The 19,779-nt window shown below is 37.0% G+C and overlaps 1 protein-coding gene across 1 annotated transcript in view; it reads right to left on the bottom strand.

Annotated features, from left to right (window-relative positions):
- LOC306760026 (SR-related and CTD-associated factor 4-like) overlaps window positions 1-19,428 on the bottom strand; it is a 27,712-nt gene extending 8,284 nt beyond the window's left edge. The window contains exons 1-16 of the mRNA XM_079245780.1: window positions 19,250-19,428; window positions 18,143-18,226; window positions 17,538-17,582; window positions 17,268-17,429; window positions 17,063-17,180; window positions 16,795-16,928; window positions 16,565-16,714; window positions 16,387-16,460; window positions 15,664-15,757; window positions 15,041-15,124; window positions 14,783-14,862; window positions 14,021-14,202; window positions 12,949-13,049; window positions 12,679-12,792; window positions 12,427-12,583; window positions 12,241-12,332 (exon numbers count right to left, since the gene is read on the bottom strand). Of these exons, the coding sequence (XP_079101906.1) occupies window positions 12,241-12,332; window positions 12,427-12,583; window positions 12,679-12,792; window positions 12,949-13,049; window positions 14,021-14,202; window positions 14,783-14,862; window positions 15,041-15,124; window positions 15,664-15,757; window positions 16,387-16,460; window positions 16,565-16,714; window positions 16,795-16,928; window positions 17,063-17,180; window positions 17,268-17,429; window positions 17,538-17,582; window positions 18,143-18,226; window positions 19,250-19,279 (1,701 nt within the window). The 5' untranslated portion in view covers window positions 19,280-19,428. The remainder of the gene's footprint in view (window positions 1-12,240; window positions 12,333-12,426; window positions 12,584-12,678; window positions 12,793-12,948; window positions 13,050-14,020; window positions 14,203-14,782; window positions 14,863-15,040; window positions 15,125-15,663; window positions 15,758-16,386; window positions 16,461-16,564; window positions 16,715-16,794; window positions 16,929-17,062; window positions 17,181-17,267; window positions 17,430-17,537; window positions 17,583-18,142; window positions 18,227-19,249) is intronic.
- Window positions 19,429-19,779: the final 351 nt, after the last annotated feature.

Below are 19,779 nucleotides of genomic sequence, written 5' to 3'. Positions count from 1 at the left end.
TCTTCCACCTGCGTAATATTGCAAAAATTAGGGGCATCTTGTCTCAGAAAGATGCAGAAAAATTAGTCCATGCCTTTATTACTACCAGATTGGATTACTGCAATTCCTTATTTATGGGTTGTCCCAAATATGCCCTGAAAAGTCTCCAGCTGATCCAAAATGCTGCGGCGAGGGTTCTGATGAGGACTAGCAGGAGAGATCATATTTAACCAGTTTTAGCCTCTCTACACTGGCTCCCTGTTAAATCCAGGATAAAGTTTAAAATTCTTCTCCTCACATATAAAGCTCTCCATGACCAAGCTCCATTGTAAATAAAAGATCTTATAGTTCCGTATATTCCAAATAGAGCACTTGGCTCTCAGACTGCAGGTTTACTGGTGGTTCCCAGAGTCTCAAAGAGTACTATGGGAGGAAGGGCCTTTAGCTATCAGGCTCCTCTCTTATGGAACCAGCTCCCACTGTGGGTTTGGGAGGCAGACTCCCTCAAAATCTTTAAGATCGAGCTGAAAACCTTCCTTTTTCATGATTCTTATAGTTAGGATATGAGCATCTCCTGAGTTGGAGTCTGCATGTACGGGACCCAACTGTCCAGGTTATGCTCATTGCTCTTATAGTTATGGGTAGTCTAGCCAACCTTTACTTATTTAGCAATGGGGATGTTATCTGATGCACTGAGAAGTACCTCGCTCTATTACTCAAATTTATTAATGTATAAATTTATGCCAATATTGCCGTCTCTAACTTATTTCTCCTTTTTTCTGCAGGTCTTCCTGATTAAGTGCAATTGTACATGTTGTTCTGTCTTTCCTGTCATCTCCACCCCAACCAGCCGAGGCAGATGGCTGCCCTCCCTGAGCCGGGTTCTGCCGGAGGTTTTCTTCCTGTTAAAGGGGAGTTTTTTCCTTCCAACTGTCGCCTCATGCATGCTCAGGATGGGGGATTGGATCGAAGCCATGACTCGATGCAATCAGTTGGTTTCTATTATAGGATATGTATGAATTGGCTCGAAATGATGTGTATGTTGATTCGTGTATGTAAAGTGCCCTGTGACAACATTGTTGTGAAGTGGCGCTATACAAATAAAGTTGAACTGAAATTGAGTATATATATATACACACACTGCTCAAAAAAATAAAGGGAACTCTTCAATAACACAATGTAACTCCAAATGAACCACACTTCTGTGAAATCCAACTGTCCACTTAGGAAGCAACACTGATTGACAATCAAAGAATAGACAACAGGTGGAAATTCTAGGCAATTGGCAAGACACACCCAATAAAGGAGTGGTTCTGCAGGTGATGACCACAGACCACTTCTCAGTTCCGGTGCTTTCTGGCTGATGTTTTGGTCGCTTTTGAATGCTGGCAGCATTTTCACTCGAGTAGTAGCATGAGACAGAGTCTACAACCCACACAAGTGGCTCATGTAGTGCAGCTCATCCAGGATGGCACATCAATGCGAGCTGTGGCAAGAAGATTTGCTGTGTCTGTCAGCGTGGTGTCCAGAGCATAGAGGCGCTACCAGGAGACAGGCCAGTACATCAGGAGACATGGAGGAGGCCGTGGAAGTGCAACAACCCAGCAGCAGGAACACTACTTCCTTGTTCAAGGAGGAACAGGAGGAGCACTGCCAGAGCTCTGCAAAATGAGCTCCAGCAGGTCACAAATGTGCATGTGTCTGCTCAGTCAGAAACATGAGGGTGGTATGAGGGCCTGAAGTCCACAGGTGGGGTTTGTGCTTACAGTTCAACACCATGCAGGACGTTTAGCATTTGCCAGAGAACACCAAGCTTGGCAATTTGCCACAGGTGCCCTGTGCTCTTCACAGATGAAACAGGTTCACACTGAACACATGTAACAGATGTGACAGAGTCTGGAGACGCCATGGAAAACGTTGTGCAACCTGCAACATCCTCTAGCATGACTAGTTAGCAGTGGTCAGTAATGGTGTGGGGTGGCATTTCTTTGGAGGGCCACACAGCCCTCCGTGTGCTCGCCAGAGGTAGCCTGACTGCCATTAGGTACAGAGATGAGATCCTCAGACCCCTTGTGGGTCCATATGCTAGTGTGGTTGGCCCTGGGTTCCTCCTAATGCAAAACAATGTTAGACCTCGTGTGGCTGGAGTGTGTCAGCAGTTCCTGCAACACGAAGGCATTGATGTTATGGACTGGTCCGCTCGTTCCCCAGACCTGAATCCAGCCGAGCACATCTGGGACATCATGTCTCGCTCCATCCACCAACGCCAAGTTGCACCACAGACTGTCCAGGAGTTGGTGGATGCTTTAGTCCAGGTCTGGGAGGAGATGCCTCAGGAGAACATCTGCCGCCTCATCAGGAGCATGACCAGGTGTTGAAGGGAGGTCATACAAGCACGCGGAGGCCACACACACTACTGAGCCTCAATTTGACTAGTTTAAAGGACATTACATCCAAGTTGGATCAGCCTGTAGTGTGTTTTTCCACTTTAATTTTGAGTGTAGCTCAAAATCCATTTAATACATTTGATTTTCATTCATAATTTTTGTGTGATTTTGTTGTCAGCACATTCAACTATGGAAAGAACAAAGTATTTAATAAAAACATTTCATTCAGATTTACAATGTGTCACTTTAGTGTTCCCTTTGTTTTTTTGAGCATTATGTGTGTGTGTGCGTGTATATATATATATATATATATATACACACACATACACACACACACACACACACACACACACACACACACACACACATATATGTATACTTGTATATTCTTCTTTACTGGGAGACTATGATAAAATTTGAGAATAACTGTCGACAGAATGTTAAGTATTTAGAAATGGTCTGACATTACAACTGTATTGGAAAAATTAGATACCTACACATATCCACATCTATATATACACCCCATAATTTCTGATCTATCGAGCGTACTTCAATCTAAGTTGTACCTTCACAAGGCATGCAGTAGCTCTACTTCCTACTTCAACAGCAGCAATGATCAACTTTACTTGAAGGCTGTATCACATGCATTTCTTTGTTTTCCATGATGAGGGTGTGTACATGAAGCATAAAATGACTTGTTAGCAAGTGACGTTTATACAGGACCTGCATCACTGTTTAGGATGCAGGATTCAAAAAGTGTGGAAAAAGGTAGTAGTTTGTAGCCCAGAAATGACAGTATATAAATGCAACACCTTGCTGGTCATTCATCAATATCATATGTGTGTGTGAACATAACCTAGTTAAGAACCAAGGCTTTTGTCATAAAACAGAATTGTTTTCAATCTGGTGTACAACTTTGGAGCTTGACTGAACTGAGTTTTTTCTCAATCTTTTCCATTGGATGTGTTAAGCGTTTACGACAGTAACACAACTGTTGTGTGGCTTATGGCTTCTGTCTTCTTCATTTACCATTTTAAAGCTAACTAAATATATAAATAAACCCTTATTCCACATAGTTTGTTGCAAAGGAATAATGTTCAAGTCCAACTTGAGTTTGGCAGGTACTTTCTCATTAGCACCTTCTACAATGGTGGGATGGGGCACCCCTGTTGTAAAATCAAATGACAGCCAATGGGCATTCATACTCATGAATTTGTTCACATTGTAAAAAAGAGAAAAATGGCATAAATCTTGTTGACTGGCAAAAATGCATAGCAACAATGTACAGTAATGTTACAGGACCTAAAAAGACTTAATGTTTCATAATATATCACTGACTTACAAACACAAAGGAATCAAAGTTCAAGCTGTTGTAACTAGTTTGATTATTATTGACATCTTTCATAATTGATTTGACAGACAGTACACGAACAATGTTCCTTGTGTCATCCACTCATTTTGGGGATCTGATAAGACTCACCCAGTCTCTGCAGCACAGACACTGGTATGTCATACAGCACCAACCAGAAGTGTTTTTTTTTGTTTTAACGCAATATGTGCGGCCATGTTGTATTCATTTACTTTTTCCCTTTACAAACAATGTAGATGTAGCAACAGCTTTAAGACCCACTGGTTTGTGCATAAGCTTCATGCTCACCATGTGGTTCTAATGACCAAACCAGGTGTTTTCAGACCATGAAGCAAATGCACCTCAGCAAAGGACTGAAGCTGGAGATTAAACCTGATATGACAAATATATACATCTGCAGGGCTTATTTTTGATTACATTATTGTAATAATTAAATTTCCTCTTTTTAATAGCAGTTTATAGGAGTCATTTATTTGAAATAGATATCTGTTCATTTATTTTCAGGTCTGCTTGATGACAAACATTGCTCCTGCTCCTTTCACTTGCTGCTGATTATTTCAACACAGTTGCTGCAACCTCTTTCACAAGTTAAGCATGAGAAGAGGGCTCATGTTACATTAAGTCTTGAAGTAGTAACAACAAATTGTTTCTCAAAACACCTGCGAGGTTTTTAAGTGCAAGCTAGTGCAGGTTTGCTGAAGTTCTAAACCAAATGTTAACGCCTGAGTCCATTTGTTTTGCTCACCTAACAGCTAAAAAGAACACCAAAGCATTTTCCAAACAGATGAGAAGCTGATTGTTGAAGACTCCTTTACAACAGCAACTAAAGAGGGGGGGGGGGGGGGGGGGGGGGGGGGGGGGGGGAATATGTGTCAAACTACGAGGTAATACAAAAATAATCTGCATAACAAGTTAAACAGCCTGCTTGATGACTCGTTTCATTCCCTCTGTAGAAATTTGGAAAAAGGTTGCTTTATTTCCTAGCAAAGTTAATTTTGAAGAGGAAATCCCACAAGGCAGGCAGCCAGACATTAGATCTTAGATGCATAAGCTAGATACTAAATCTGATTTAAGATTGCAAGATGACTGAAACAAAAAAAAAAAAAAAAATGAATGAATGAGCCTTTCATTACCTTTCCACCATCCCAATCCATTACGCCAGATTAATGATGTGAATATCCAGCCATTTTTTCCCCAACTCACCTTTATGAGGCCTCATTTGGGTCTGATGTCCACCGACCTAGATCATTGTTGTTTTGCTTTGGGTTACTGAAGAATTCCCAGCTTTCCATGGAAGGTCACCTTATTTAAAAATGACTGACAGAACAACACTACCAACAAATTTAGAGCTGCATTCACACAATCAGTGTTCAGTCTAGTTATCACTCTGAGATACTTGTTTAAAAAAATATATAAATAATTCATTGATAAATTTATTCATCAAGCACAAAGTTTGACATTTGGCACGATCCCCAATAAAGTGACTTATTTTTAAAATTCTTTCTCCCAGCTCTCATGCTTTCATGGATGTGGTTTTTCCAGTTTTATGAAAGTAAAAATGCAAAACACTTAGTGAATTTTTACATTTGTGCAAGAAGCGTTTTTAAATTGCCGTACTAGCTTAAGTTTATCTAACATGATTTAGAATAACTTCATTACAAAATAAAATCCATTTCCATTATAAATGCTATGGCCTTTCCAAATGTTAGATTTCTTAAAAATATTTTCAAATTCTTATCAGATTTACAGTCCCAACACTTAAAACATAATGCTGTAGCTCTAGTGTAGATACATCTTCACTTTTCTGTGATGTTTTGATTAAACATTTAATAAATGTTGACTTAGTCTAAGTGGACAACAAGTCTTTACACAGGTATTTCATCAAAAATGTACTTTGACGAGTCACAACATTACGACCTGACCCGGTTTCCCAGCAGTATACAGTTGTGGCCTGCTGTGTCATGAACACAGGGTCTCTTGACTGGATGGCTTGTACTGGTATGAGACCCGTTAGGCCCTGTGGCTTGCCAGATGGGACCTCTGTGGGCTGAGTTCTTTCCAACACACTCAGCAATAGTTAGATCTACTGGAGATCTGGATAATTGTGACACCTGGCCAACCCCGGCATGTGGGGTATGTGCCCATAGGTCAGATAAAATAGGTTTTATGAGAATATTTCAGGATTCAAACCTGAAGAATTTGCACATGTATGTGCAGAAAATGTATGTATGTACATGTATGTACATGTAAAGGCTGATAAAATGACAGAAAAGTAAATAAAACAAAAAAAATAAAAAAATTAGGCACAAGTGAGCCAATGAGCAGCTGTTATAACCATGGCTGCAATACTAGTTTTGGGGAAACTTGCAGATGCCTTGGGAGTGCAAATGTCTGCTTAAATCAGAGCAAACCGAAATCCTAATACAGAGACCAGCAGATAAGCACACTTCTCAGTGTTTAGATTTCTAGGTTTCCTCATTAGGACTTAACTTTTTTCTGATGTTTCGTTTTGCTAAGTTCAAGAGAACTAAACAAATGTAAGTCAAAGTGTTTTCACATTAAGATTAAGAACCATGTGTACACAATTTTGTAATTTTAATATCTTTTTAAGGTCAAGCTGAAATGTAATATTCAATACAACACATTAAGTGAAGTGCACTTTTTCAGCCTCATCTTTATAACAATTGTGAATTTTCTTACATCTTGCATTAAAAGTGAAGATGCTGCCCTTATCCAGCTTTGCTGCTATAAAGGCCCGTTAAGCTTCTCTGCTCAGCATGGTCTCAACAGTGAAGTTTAACCTTGTGCTCAAAAGCTATTTTAGCTCATTAACCGTTGACGTTCAGCCTTAATTTTATTTCCGTGTCACTCTTACAGAAACGCTTCTCTCTATCCTTCTGCAGCTGCTCTTGAGGATGGCCAACAGTGAAACACTGCCAAACTGGAACAATGGACAATCATGCCATTACATCATTTCAACAGTACCGTCTGGTACACCCTACCTAAATCGAAACATGTCATGCTCAAAAAGAATATTGATTTGCACTAATCAAAGGAGCAAAAGCAATCAAAAAGCCTGTTCTGGATAGGTAATATAGGCTCACTGTAGAAAGAGGACAGCATCGTTTCCTAAGATACGTACAATATTGTTGGAGGAAAAAACGTGGAAGTGCTTTCATGAAAGTCTTACCGCAAGCATAGCAAGAGACAGCTGAGTCACAGGACATTATGGTAGCTTCTGTAAATGCTCTTATGTACATGTTAATGCTGAATGAAACACGACATGCTTTATTTGAGGTGTATTAGGGCATTCTCCAGCTGGGCAGCTCCAACTCCGATGTATATGCACCCATGGCGGATTAAAGACGCAAAGAACAAACTACCACATTTGACGGTCTGGGACACAAGCCCACAATCTTTTAACAGTGTTATTACAAATGTGTCGATACGTTGAAGGACCACCTACTCACCTGACATGTCTTCACACAAGCTGCTGTGTTTGTCATGAATTCTCTCTTTCCCCTCCAGAGGCCACAGAAGAAATTATGCAAGTCCCCTCTTAAAGGATATATTACTCAGAGCAAACCTCCTGCTCACCTTGACGTCAGGTATGGCAAAAGAAAAATTTAAGAAAAAAAAAAATGTCCAGCGCAGTACCAAAGCTTCAGGTCCACTCTGGTGGTTCCAGGTTTTGCATCTTGAGCTGAATCTTTAGAGCCAATTTGTGCAAACTTCTGTTTTAATGTTGGGAGTGTCAGTAAGGAAGGCAAGTGTTGTGGTGCTGTTGCTTCAGGAATTTTTGTTAAGGGCACAACTGTCAATCACTTCCCCCCCTGCAGACACAGGCCTAGTGTGCAGAACTATGACACTGAACTCTACAAAAACCACAAATCTATCCTTGAACACTACTTTTACCTATATCTCATCTGTTCCTAAACAAGTTGTCAATGAGCAACTTTCAAGAGCAAAGATAAGAACATAGAAAGAGAAAATGAAATATTTACACACCATCAGCAATAGAAAAAACAAAAAAAAACCTTAATTCCTACTTTAAGAGCTACATAGGCAAAAAAAGGGTTGGGCTTATTGCTGTCAATGTCAAACAGCCTAAGTCATCTTCTGATGACCGCTCATGATATAAAACTATGTCAATGCAAAGCACAAAAAGTATTAAACAGTTTTGTAGCCAGTTTTACAGGTATGCTGCTAATGAGAAAGGATGTTGTTAATTAACCAGAATTTATGTCAGAAATATCACCAGTACTCCTGATTTCATATGGCGTCATTGAAGGTTTGCAGTTTGCAGCGACATGAGACTCACTTTTCAGAAAGTGATCTCAAAACATATTACAACTTTCCATTGCTAACAGGCAGACAGTAATCGACCATGTTTGGTCAATGATTGGTCTGGTACTTGTTGCATTTTTGGGTTCACTTAGGGTAGTTAATGCAACTAAAATAAGCAAAAACACTTGAAATTAAGCACACAGATGTGTACCAGAGATTTTTTCACACATATCTGTCTGACAAAACTATAGCAAAAGTGGTTGAGTAGTCCTGTTAAGAGCTGAGATGGAGTTTTACCACCCACGATTATATTAGTCTCATGTCCAGCAGAAACTAGAACAAGTTAACACTTGCTTTACATACTGCAGTGTGATATAAAATGTTCTTGTTTGCAAAACATAATCAGAGCTTTTATTTTATTGTTTAAACTATGCCACTTATTGAAACAAACAAAAATGAAATAAAAGTCTCTTCTGTAATATAACAATTTGGTTGCCCCAACTAATACCACTGTTGGCTTACCTTGTCTCCCATTTTGCCAGTCCTCTTCCAAACTGGACCTTTAAGTCCCATCAGCAGCCAACAGCAACATACACTTGACCACGAGCACAACTTTTCTTCCATGTGATGTGCTCCGTTTAGGAGTCCTGCTTTGTATCGAACATGGCAGACAGCCCATTTCATTTTGGCTACTTTAATGGCTATTGACTAGTTTGTCAATCCCTTTATGGAATTTTAAAGTTCTGTTTGAAAACTGCTGATTCAGATTAAAATTATGACATTTTCATACTACTTTCTGCCGCTATTCCATTTATTGCAAGCACACCAACTGTTTATACATTCCTAAAATAAGACTTTCCACTTAATGGGAACTTAATCTTTAACTATTCAAACATTGACTGTTTAATCATGTCTTCGTGGTCAAAAAAATAATTTAAAATCTTCATTTGCCAACACACATGCTTCACACATTTTCATAGTTTAGTTACTGAACACAGAGAGGATAACAGAAATGCTTTCCTGCACACATACCACAGTAATTAAAGTTTTTTTTATTCCCACTTTATTTGAATAAGTTAAAAGACAGTACAAGGTTACTGAGTGGAAATGCAAATAGTTTGCAGGAAAGAAAGAAGAAATAGAGAAATAAACACTGCTGGGTTAAAGGCCTATCAGCAGAGGAGCCTATCTGAATTGTGACCATGATCAAAAGTCAGATCAAATTTAAATGCCAATTGAAAGACATACTATATGCATGTTAAGTGGAAAGTTCTTCTTGGAAATTAAAAATAAAACCACAAACCTCTTGAGATACTTTTCAGAAATATGGACTACCTAAATCGCATTGACTTCTCAGGCTACAAAACCACACCTGCCATCAAACGCAAATTAATCGAACATTTCCATTATATCTGTTTTCTTTTCTTTGTATTTCCCAAAAGCAAACAGTAAAAGGATGGGCCACGAGGAATTTGGCATCACACAGTTTTGAAACTGAAGAATGCAGGATTATAAATAATAAGCATAACAACCTAACAGAACTTTGATAGTTTCTCATTAGCAGTCAGTTTCAGGAACAGCATTTTGTTTACAATAGGTCGAATGGTCATACAAATAACTGATTTATGATTTTACCATCTTTCTTTGTTAATTCTCTACTGTCAATATAACTATTACTGCATAAGTCTAACATTGATCATATAAAATATGATCAAATATTGTCTGCATCTACTTGCAGATACAAATAATTCTACATGAATTCACAGATGTCAAAACTCGATACCTTAAATGGGAAATTACATACAATTTTTGATGAAATGCAAATTACGAAACTTTAAAAAGCAGAAGTAAAGTACCGGTAGTCAGATTAAAGTGTGCACAACATGGCTGCATGGTAATCTGGAAGCCACCATATTGAAGCAAATTGACATCTACAAAATGAAACTAAAATATTTTGGAAACCTGGCAAACAGGAGCAACCAAATACTAGGTTTGCACCAAGCCGACAACCTCCAGCAGTTGTGAAACCTATTCAGAGGTGCCAAAAACTGCAGTTCCCCCCCCCCTCACCCACTAGGGCTCCATAACAGAGCAGATCCCCATAGACTCCCATGTTAAAAAGAAACTTCACAGCAGAACTAAAAATGTTTACAGCCTGGTACAAAAAAACATTTTAGGTCTGATAGGTCGGGTTTACCTTCATGACAACTGTGGGGGCAGTGATTTTTTTTTCCTAACTCCTCTATTTAGAAGTAATTTCATCTCAAAGTTAAGCATCATTGGGGGGGGGGAGGTCCTTTTGATTGGCAGGTACCTGATATCCCACTTCAAGGATGAGGAATGTTGAACAACTGTAGTTCTTAGCCCGCTTACCTCCTTTAGCTGGTTAGATCCTGTTGGCTACGGGTTAGCTCAGATAGCCCTTAGCTACAGGCAGATCAGAGTTTGTGAGATATCTGACGCCCGAGTATACATTATATAGTCTTACACCACCTTCATTGTGCATTTTATTACAGATGATAGGCAGCTAGCTTTACACATGCGCCAAACAGTAAAAGTGAATGTGTGATGCTGCTCATTACACATAAAAGAAGAAAGTTGTGAAAACTCCTATTTTTGTAAGTGATTCAGAATTATCTTGACTTTATTATTTTATGTGCAGCTATAAGCACACTTTTCCAGTTGATTCTTATTCAGTGCAAGAATATGTAGAAAAGGGTTTTGGCAAATGTAATCTTTAATTTACCCTTTTTTTTTATTTAATACTAGATTAAGGAATCAAAAATTCCTGTAAAATTCAATACATTATTTTGACCCATTTTCTTTTACACACAAAAAAAATGAATTGCTGAATTATTGCCAGTATGCACCATTCAGAGCTGAAGACAAAAGAAGCCATGAATAAAAACTAATACGACAGACAAAGACAGCCCATCAAATATGCATGAATTTCGAACGCAAGATCTCATCTGTAACCTTTAGGTGCACTTAAATAATGTAATTGACAAGCGGAGCTCACAAAGCAGCAAGAAGAAACATGTAAAGATGAACCCAAAGAAAAGGCAAATGTGGATTCTTACTCTTTTCAAATAAGCTATAAGATAACAATATATTAATGACACTGCTATTAAAAAAGACTAACAGTGCTAATAATCAATCAATAATCAATGAGGAACAACATCACAACTAACTTAAGATTTAGACAACAGCATGTTGTACTCTTACAACCAAAGGTTTATTTTGCATGATTTAGTTAGTGTTACTGGAACTACATTGTCCAGACAGAATGTTTATACATACAATAACTGAAATTAAATTACCTGTTCAAGCTAAAATGGTTAATTTGGTTTATTTTGAAATGTGTTTTAATCAAATAAAGTACTTAAGACCTAACACAAATATTTCACAGATTTTTTATTTTTATTTATCATCCTTAGAAAATCTGACAATTATTTCTATGTAATGAAAATAAGCAATCAATGAGTGACTGTAGCTCAGATGGAAGAGCAGAAATCTTCCAAGTGGAAGGTCAGAGCATCAATTCCAAGCTCCCCCTGACCACATGCCTAGGTGTCCTTTGGCAAGACACTAAACCCTGCATTGCCCACCAATGTGACTGTTAAATCTAGTGTGGTCAGCTTTGAGTGGTACAAGTTATGCAAGTTATTTAAGTGAAAGTCCATTTAACATCTGATAATGACACAGTGAGCTGCTTATTTGATGAAAGATTTTAAGAAGAAGAAAATGAGACATGTAAAATATAGGATGTTGTAACCAATATAAACGCATTTCTTGTGTGTAAATTTATTATTTTGTCAAACATTTTTCTTTGTCTGAGGAATTTTAACGGTATTCCTTTATGGCCATCCAAAATGTAAAACAATCATGTTTAAGGCTATTTCACTGCTAAATTCTAACATAGGCTAAATCTGACCAAAGTTTTGTAATGCAAGCAACCAACCTTTCAATATGTGGCTCTTTTATTTATTTATTTTTTTTTACTACCAATTTATTTTTCTTTTAAATTGTGTTGACTTGACTTTTGAAAGGAAAGTTCACTCAGATAGGCTCCACCACTCATAAGCAACAACAAGTTATTTTCTTCACAGCCTTTATTAGAAAGACTGCAGAACAATCTCTCCTCAAAGCCATTAAACCAACTAAATAAAAACATTGCAGCATTAAGAAAAAAGTGTTTAAGAATTGCATCAGCATTACCTGAACAAGAGTAGTGACAGTCCTATCTGGTACCCTTTCCAATGCTCCATTAAGAGCTGTCCTGTTGTTTAGGTCCGTAACAACATTCCATTCTAGCCCAATGAAAAATATAAAGTAGTAAGAAAAATGTTGTCTTATAACTCAAAATAAGATGAGTTCATGCTGAAGGAAAATTTATGGTCTTACCTGGATTCAGTGTCTCTGCATCCACCATACCCCCTTCCTGGTAGCTCTCCAGCTCTTCAACTTTGACTTTGCTCCAGGGAATATAAGTGACTCCCTGCTCAACATCCCAGAATTTTTTGTGTGCTGATTTTATACCTTTGTTCAAAGCCCAAGCAATCTAAGAAAGAATTAAATTAAGTGTAATTATAAAGTATTCAAGCACCATTTAAACACATTCTAGTTAGCCAAGTTACCATTGCAAATGATACATACCTTCACAGGTTTCTGATTAACTTTGTACGACCCTCTGCTGAGTTTGTTCAAGGCTGTGTAGGCGTCTTGTCTGTGAACCATGACAATGTAGGCACAACCCCTGGGTGGAATCATCTTTGTACAGAAGCAAAAGGTTTATTTAAAAAAATAAATAAAAATAAAATTTAAAAAAAAAAAAAAAAAGGAAAAAGTGGTGGTGAGAGGGGGATTCTCGTGTCTGATCACAGCAACTAACAAGTATCTTTGATATAAAAGAAAAAAACAACTTACATTTACAGAATCAATCTGGCCAAACTCCTCTATAAGGGACATCACATCAGACTGCTGAGTTTTTTTGTCTAGTTGTCCAACCCAAAGTGTAGTACTGCAAACTACAAGCAAAAGAAAATATTAAAGTAGGTTTTCAACTCACACACAGATTTAGTCTCCAACTACTTTATGTCGCAATTACAACCAAAGAAGTCTTTTAAAAACAGACTTGAATGCTTTATATATGCTACACACATGCACATGGTCACAGTAATAAAGAGCGCCTTTAAAATCTGCCATCGCAAATAACCACTGAAAAATGAAATGATAAATTTAAAAAAAAGAGAAAAAAAAAGCACTGCTAACAAGATAGGGCTGTCTGACGGTTTCATATTTGCATCAATGTGATGGATACAAATTGTTTTCCAAAATTTAAATCAGCCAAATACCTATCAAAGAGCAAATACTACACATTGGTCAAAGGCTAAAAGTTAGCAAAAGCTAACTTTCAGTGCACCTGACAGCAGACTATATGCTAACCAATTTCACAACAAACAGGATACAAATGCCAGAAAGGATAACTGGCAAACAAATGCGAGTATAAAACAGCAGTTGTACTGAACAATCATTTTTATACAACAGTTTCATTCAGGCAGATATTTATGCACTTTAACGCGAGAGCAATGCTAAAGAGTCGACACAATTAAAAGCAGCCAACAGCTTAGGTTGTTTAATGTATTTGTGATTACTGCCTCTGCATGGCAGTAAAACACTGAAATACGGGATGTGCAAGAGAAGAGCGAAGAAGAGGGCAGAGAAATGTTGTGACCCCATGCTGACATTTTATCTGCTCTTATAAAGGTTTAGCTATCTGCCAAAAGGCAATTTGAAAAAGCACATTATTAAAACAGATAACACTTTGTTACTAAAAGAAACATTTAGTGTGATAATTGCATGTCCAGGACATGCATGGTGTGCCAAGTTTTTAAATGTGTCTAATTACTTTAAATCAGTGTTTTTTCTTTCTATAATCCAGTTCATGTCTTACAGCAAAAGAAGGTAAATGCACTGTTTTTTCAATCATAACACATACCACTTAGTGTCTGGCTCTTGATGCTGGGAAGACCCTTCTGTCTGCGTTCTCGGTCCTTCTCCCTTTCGCACCTATTTTGAGATCTAGAACGAGATCTCCTGCGCCGCTCTCTGGAGTCAGAGCGTCGATACCTTGATCTTCTTGAGCGAGATGAAGATCTTGATCTTCTTCTCCGAGGAGATCTGAAATACAAAGGATTAAACGTTTTTACCATGATGTCAGTGAATTAATCAAATGGTTTTCCATTTTTGGATTTATTAAGTATTTTATTATTTATTAACTTATATATTATTATTTTCATTATTATTATTAAGTATTTATTAAGTAAGTATTGCCCTAGAGAACCATAATCTTGTTTGCCATGACATGAGGCACTAATGACAGCATGATCATCGTCCTTGGAGTCTTCTGTTTGCAGTTTTACTCTACAAGATGCACTGACTACAACATGACAGATAATCACATCATTCATAAATATTCCGTCACACAATAAGATGACAATATACAAGAACTCTAGTACGTGAAACATACAACCAACCCGCCACAACATTATAACCAACTGCTTGAAACGGTGCAGCTCATGCTTCCTTATGTGTCCCAATGTTATTTACTTTTAGCATATAAAATCGACTGGGGTTAGCTTGGCAGTTCCAGTTAGTGTGGATCAGAGCAGCCCCATTCACAGCAAGCTAGTGCATCCTCTTCAACATTTTAAACTATCGCACAATGCAGCACAATTATCTGTGACGAGAAAACAGATACCTTGAGCCAGATCTGGATCTTCTGCCATAACCTCCATGTCTGCTCTCTCGCCTTGTGGATGAGTTTTCTCTTGAATTTTCCTATTAGATAAATGATGAAAAGACTATTTACTACTTACATTATTTATTTATTCAGTTTTCTGAGAATAACCATAAAATTTGAAAAATTCAGTTTAAAAAAAGTTTAAATTAACTATGGCATTGTTTTCAATTGCATGAGGGAAAGAGAAATACAGTAACTTTGCATGAACATGCTTACCCGAGACCGAGAGTAAGCTTCATTTGTAGACTGATGCCCATCTGGCAAGAAATTATGTTCACCCCGAATAAATCCACCACTTTGCTAAAGGTTGACAAGGAGCAAGTCACAGAAAACGTAAGTAGGCATCACAGAAATTGTACATTTTAAATCAAGTTTACAGCTTACAACTAAAAAAAAAAAAAAAAAAGATTAAAAGAGAAGAATTCCAAGAATACATGAATAAAGATTACTAAATGTTGAAAGACATTAAAATATAAATAGAAAGTTTCCCCCTAGAATTAGAAAAGTATTTATGATTTCATGAACAATATTTATTCAAAACAATCTATGAACATTGGTTTGCATAACAGAGCTCCTATATTCAAATCAAATCAGTTTATTTATATAGCACCTTTCATACAAGAAGCAGTTCAAAGCCTTTTACATTTATTAAAACATCAGTAAAAACAAATAGACAGATCATCATTCACACACACTCCGACACACCCCCAAACTAATGTTGCCTGATAAAGCTTCTAAAACAGTCTACTGTCTCTTTAACAGACAATAATAATAATAGTTAAAAGAACAAACATAAAAGAGATAATATTCAAGAATAAAGAGTGATTATAGGTTAATACCTTTGTTTCCCCAGTCTGACCAATGATATCGAGATGATGACCTGTGTTCAGCATTGAACCATGAAACTGGTTTAGCACATTTTCAGGAATATCCCTGTCAAGACAAAATGCACATTGGGTATTACAAACATGCAACTTAACACATTAAGATGGTAGAGAATAAAAGAGTTACCTTTGAACATATCCATTTTATAAAACAAAAAGGAGAAGATAGAATGGTTTTTATCCTGCCACATATCTGATAAACCATATTGGTGTCCATGCAGTTACATTACAACAATTTAATACTTCTGCTTAAAAACCAGCTCCTGACATTCTCATCTGCTTGGTTCAGAATTACATACAAAATATATCCTCTATGGTCCAAATTCAATACTTTTGCTGACTGATAATTAGACTTTTTGCTCTGCACATAACCCAAGTTTCAAACGGACCTTTGAGCAGTATAGTCCATAGGGACATCTTAATTCTATGGAGTGGTCACGCTTTTTTGTACCATCTGTGAGCGATAACTACATTATTGGAGGTTGCACTGTGCAGATTTTATGAAAAAAAAAAATATCTCAACCTACTCCTAAGTCATCAGAAAGCCATGAAACAAAAAGAAAAAAAAAATCTGTGGAGCATTAAGAAGCATGTCAACACATGTCACAATCCATGAACTTTACATCTTTAAAATAAAAATATGTAAAGATTATTTCAAACACTACTACTTCAACTCACTGTGAATGAATGTTGCTTTCTGAAACTGGCATATCCTCGGGTTCGTCATCGTAGTCAAACCGATCGAGAAGTTTCTGAGGACAAATGTGGTACAAAGTTCCATAAACAAAAAAAAAAAAAAAGCACATATTTGGATTAAATCATTTTGAGCTTTTGCACTACTTAGTCGTGTTATTACCTCAGCTAAAGAGCTTTTCTTGTCAGTCTGTGTACCATATGGGTTGATCTGGGCCACTGGCATCTGGGGTGGATTGTGTATGTTATTTGCAACCGTTGTAGCCGTCAGTCTCTTATCTGCTTGCTGAAAGTTCTGGAGCATCCTCTGCAGCTGGTGGGGGGATAAAGAGTGTCATCTGAGAAATAAAGGTTCACAAGAACTAGGGGAACACAAACAAATTTAGTGTTTACCTCCTGACCATGTGGGGACTGAAACAGCTGTGCCACAGCAGCTAAGGCATCAGAAGTGGGTAGATGGGGCACACCAGGCTCAACTGAAGAATTACTCACAGAAAGCTGCGTCTCTTGATTGGGATCAACATGAACTGTTAAGACACAAGAAAAATATGTTTCCACAAAACAATGAAAGAGGCAGACATTAAACTTAAATTGTTTTTCTTTATTCTTAATATAAAAATACTATAAAAGAACATGGCACATAGAACTCTAAGTTCAATACCTTCTGGGGCAGGAGGAGCAGCAGGGATACCATTAGCCATATCCATCAAAGGCTGAATGACGTCCATGTCAAACACACCATTCTTCTGCCAGAGGTTGAGGACCCGGACTATTTTACTCTGATAAGTATAGAAAAAAAAAAAAAATTCATTAATAACTTCTTTTTTAAAAAAAATAAAATCATAAATATAAAAATCATAAACTACCTTGTCATCCTCTGGACAACGGTAAAGGTTTTGGAAAGTATCTGGGAAATTTTTTAAGAATCTTGGTCCAAATACATCCTTTTCAACACCAAACTGATGGCGCGACTGTCGAACAATGGAATCGACCACATATAAACCAGGGACTTTTAATTCTGGCTTGCACTGAAAAAAACAGCAACAACAAAAAGATTGTTAATTTCTCTTGTCTGACAGTTTATATCTGTTCAAGTGAGCTTAAATAATTGGATAGTGAGGGTCTATGATACTTGCCTTCTTGATAAACTTTTCAACAATCTGGACAACATGTTTGTAAAGCTGGTTAAAGAGAAAAATAAATATTAGTCAATGAAGCCCAGTTCCTACTTTGAGCAGGCAGGGCACAACAGAAATGTACGAGGTAGTGCTGCAACATTTATGTAGAAACTTAGCCCTCAGCCACACCACATTTCTTCTTTTGTTTTTTCTTTTCAGATTTACGCTTTTTTTTTAAAAAATATTATATGAATTATTAATATATTCATTTGTGTTACAAACATTTAAAGAAATCTCTGCACTTTTTTCCCAGGATTTCCTGAAAATATATAAAGATGTGAGGTGGCTCAAGGCTTTCTCAGTACTGTATGGCTACGTTAACCTTTCAAAAATGAATGTTTATTTTCATCTCATTGTAGGGAGAAAAGATAAACACACATTTTATTGCTAAAAAAAAAAAAAAGTAAAATTCAGTTAGGAGTCAAGTATAAATAAATTAATGCTATGATTTTTTTTTTAAATCATCACAATCAGTTCCTACCACCAATCTTAAAATAAAAATCTATATATTATGGTGTCAAAATGTTGGTCTACAAGGCTCCTTAGTAAATAACATGATTTACCTTGATAGCTTTGATGGCTGATTTGGTTACAGACATCATTTTAGCACGAGATATTGGAGGTTTCACGTCAATCATGGAGAACAGCTGATGGGTTTAAAGCAAAGAAATCAATAACACATTAGTTCAAACTCTTCTCCCCATTAGTAGCAAAAGCACCATCTTTTCTTTCTGGAATCTAAACACTAATTTTAATTGTATACACATATAAATTTATATACACATATACATGTATACACACACACATATATATAAACACACACACACATATATATATATATATATATATATATATATATATATATATATATATATATATATATATATATATATATATAATTTCTTCAGACTGTACGGTATACAGTAACAGTCTGTTCTTTAATAAACTTGTGAAACCCTTATCTAGGTGAGTCTACAAGTACATTCAGACAATAATGGGTCAACTTCAGTGAGTTAGCTCATGTTTCACGTGTTTACTGTTACCAACAGTGCTAAGCAGGAAAAGGGTGGACTTCTTTTTGGCATTTTCAATCACTAAACATAAACACAGGAAGGATTTTTTTTCCCTGTTAAAAAAGGCAGAAACGAGCTGTAGATTGAGCAGAAAAGGTTGATTAAAAATAGTCACAGCTGTTAACATCTCTACGTCTTTACAGCACAAAAAACAGAAAAACTCCACGATGTGTCCATGTGGTTTACAATTTACTAATAAATCGCCAAACTGATTCAAATCTAAGCTAAAACGAGCACCATGCGTTAACAGTAATACAGATAATCCATGGACAACTAATGTTTCCCAGGATATTTAATTAATATAATTCAGCTGTGTTGTGTTAACAAACCATATGCGTGACTTACGTCCTAGCATAACAACCAACCACCATTTAGGCTACTTTGCTAACAAATACAATCAGAGAAAAAAAATTCTCTTTCAATTGTATACGCTAAGAGGAACAACTATTTTCCCAAAACAGTCAAGTTAAGTCTTTAAAATTAAAATAACTACATTAATGCACTAAAAAAACAGTACTAGAAGGAACGGCATTATGTAGCATTGAGCTAGCTTAAAGACTTAGCCGCCGTAACTCGACAAACACTGGTAAACTTTACCTCCATGTTGAACGCGTTCACTGCATCCATCACGAATTGTTAATGATGAAAACAGACTGGCTAGCGTGTATATTTTGTCACTCTACCCAAAGGCAATTATGTGCAGCTAACATTACAACAAGTCGCGTCGAATGGCTTTATTTACGGAGAGTTACCCAACACGTATCTAAGCTAAGGATCATTACAGCTGGCCTCGCGGTTCCACCCTGAAGATGTTTTACAGCGTGTGACGTAACGCACAGATGCTGCCTTCGTGTCTATTGGAAATTTTATCCAACGAAATTTGCTGTAGAGATCAATGTGTAATTCTTGCTACCACATTAAACGAACTAGTTGTGTTCACATGCTAACTACTTGTGTTTTAACTTAAGTTTTTTTTTTCTCGAAGACATACTTTTTAAATTGGTACAAATCCCAAAAAAATGTACGGTCTCTGGAATTTCAATGGACTTGAACGTCGCACCTCACTATGGTTACCGTTTTACTGCCCTCTAGTGTTGTAGGTTTGTTTTTTTTATTTTATTTCAGGA

This window comes from Telmatherina bonti (assembly GCF_933228915.1).
Source record: "Telmatherina bonti genome assembly, chromosome: 9".
Lineage (NCBI taxonomy): Eukaryota > Metazoa > Chordata > Actinopteri > Atheriniformes > Telmatherinidae > Telmatherina > Telmatherina bonti.
The sequence above is the reverse complement of the archived record's forward strand: the minus strand, read 5'-3'. Positions and strand labels throughout refer to the sequence as shown.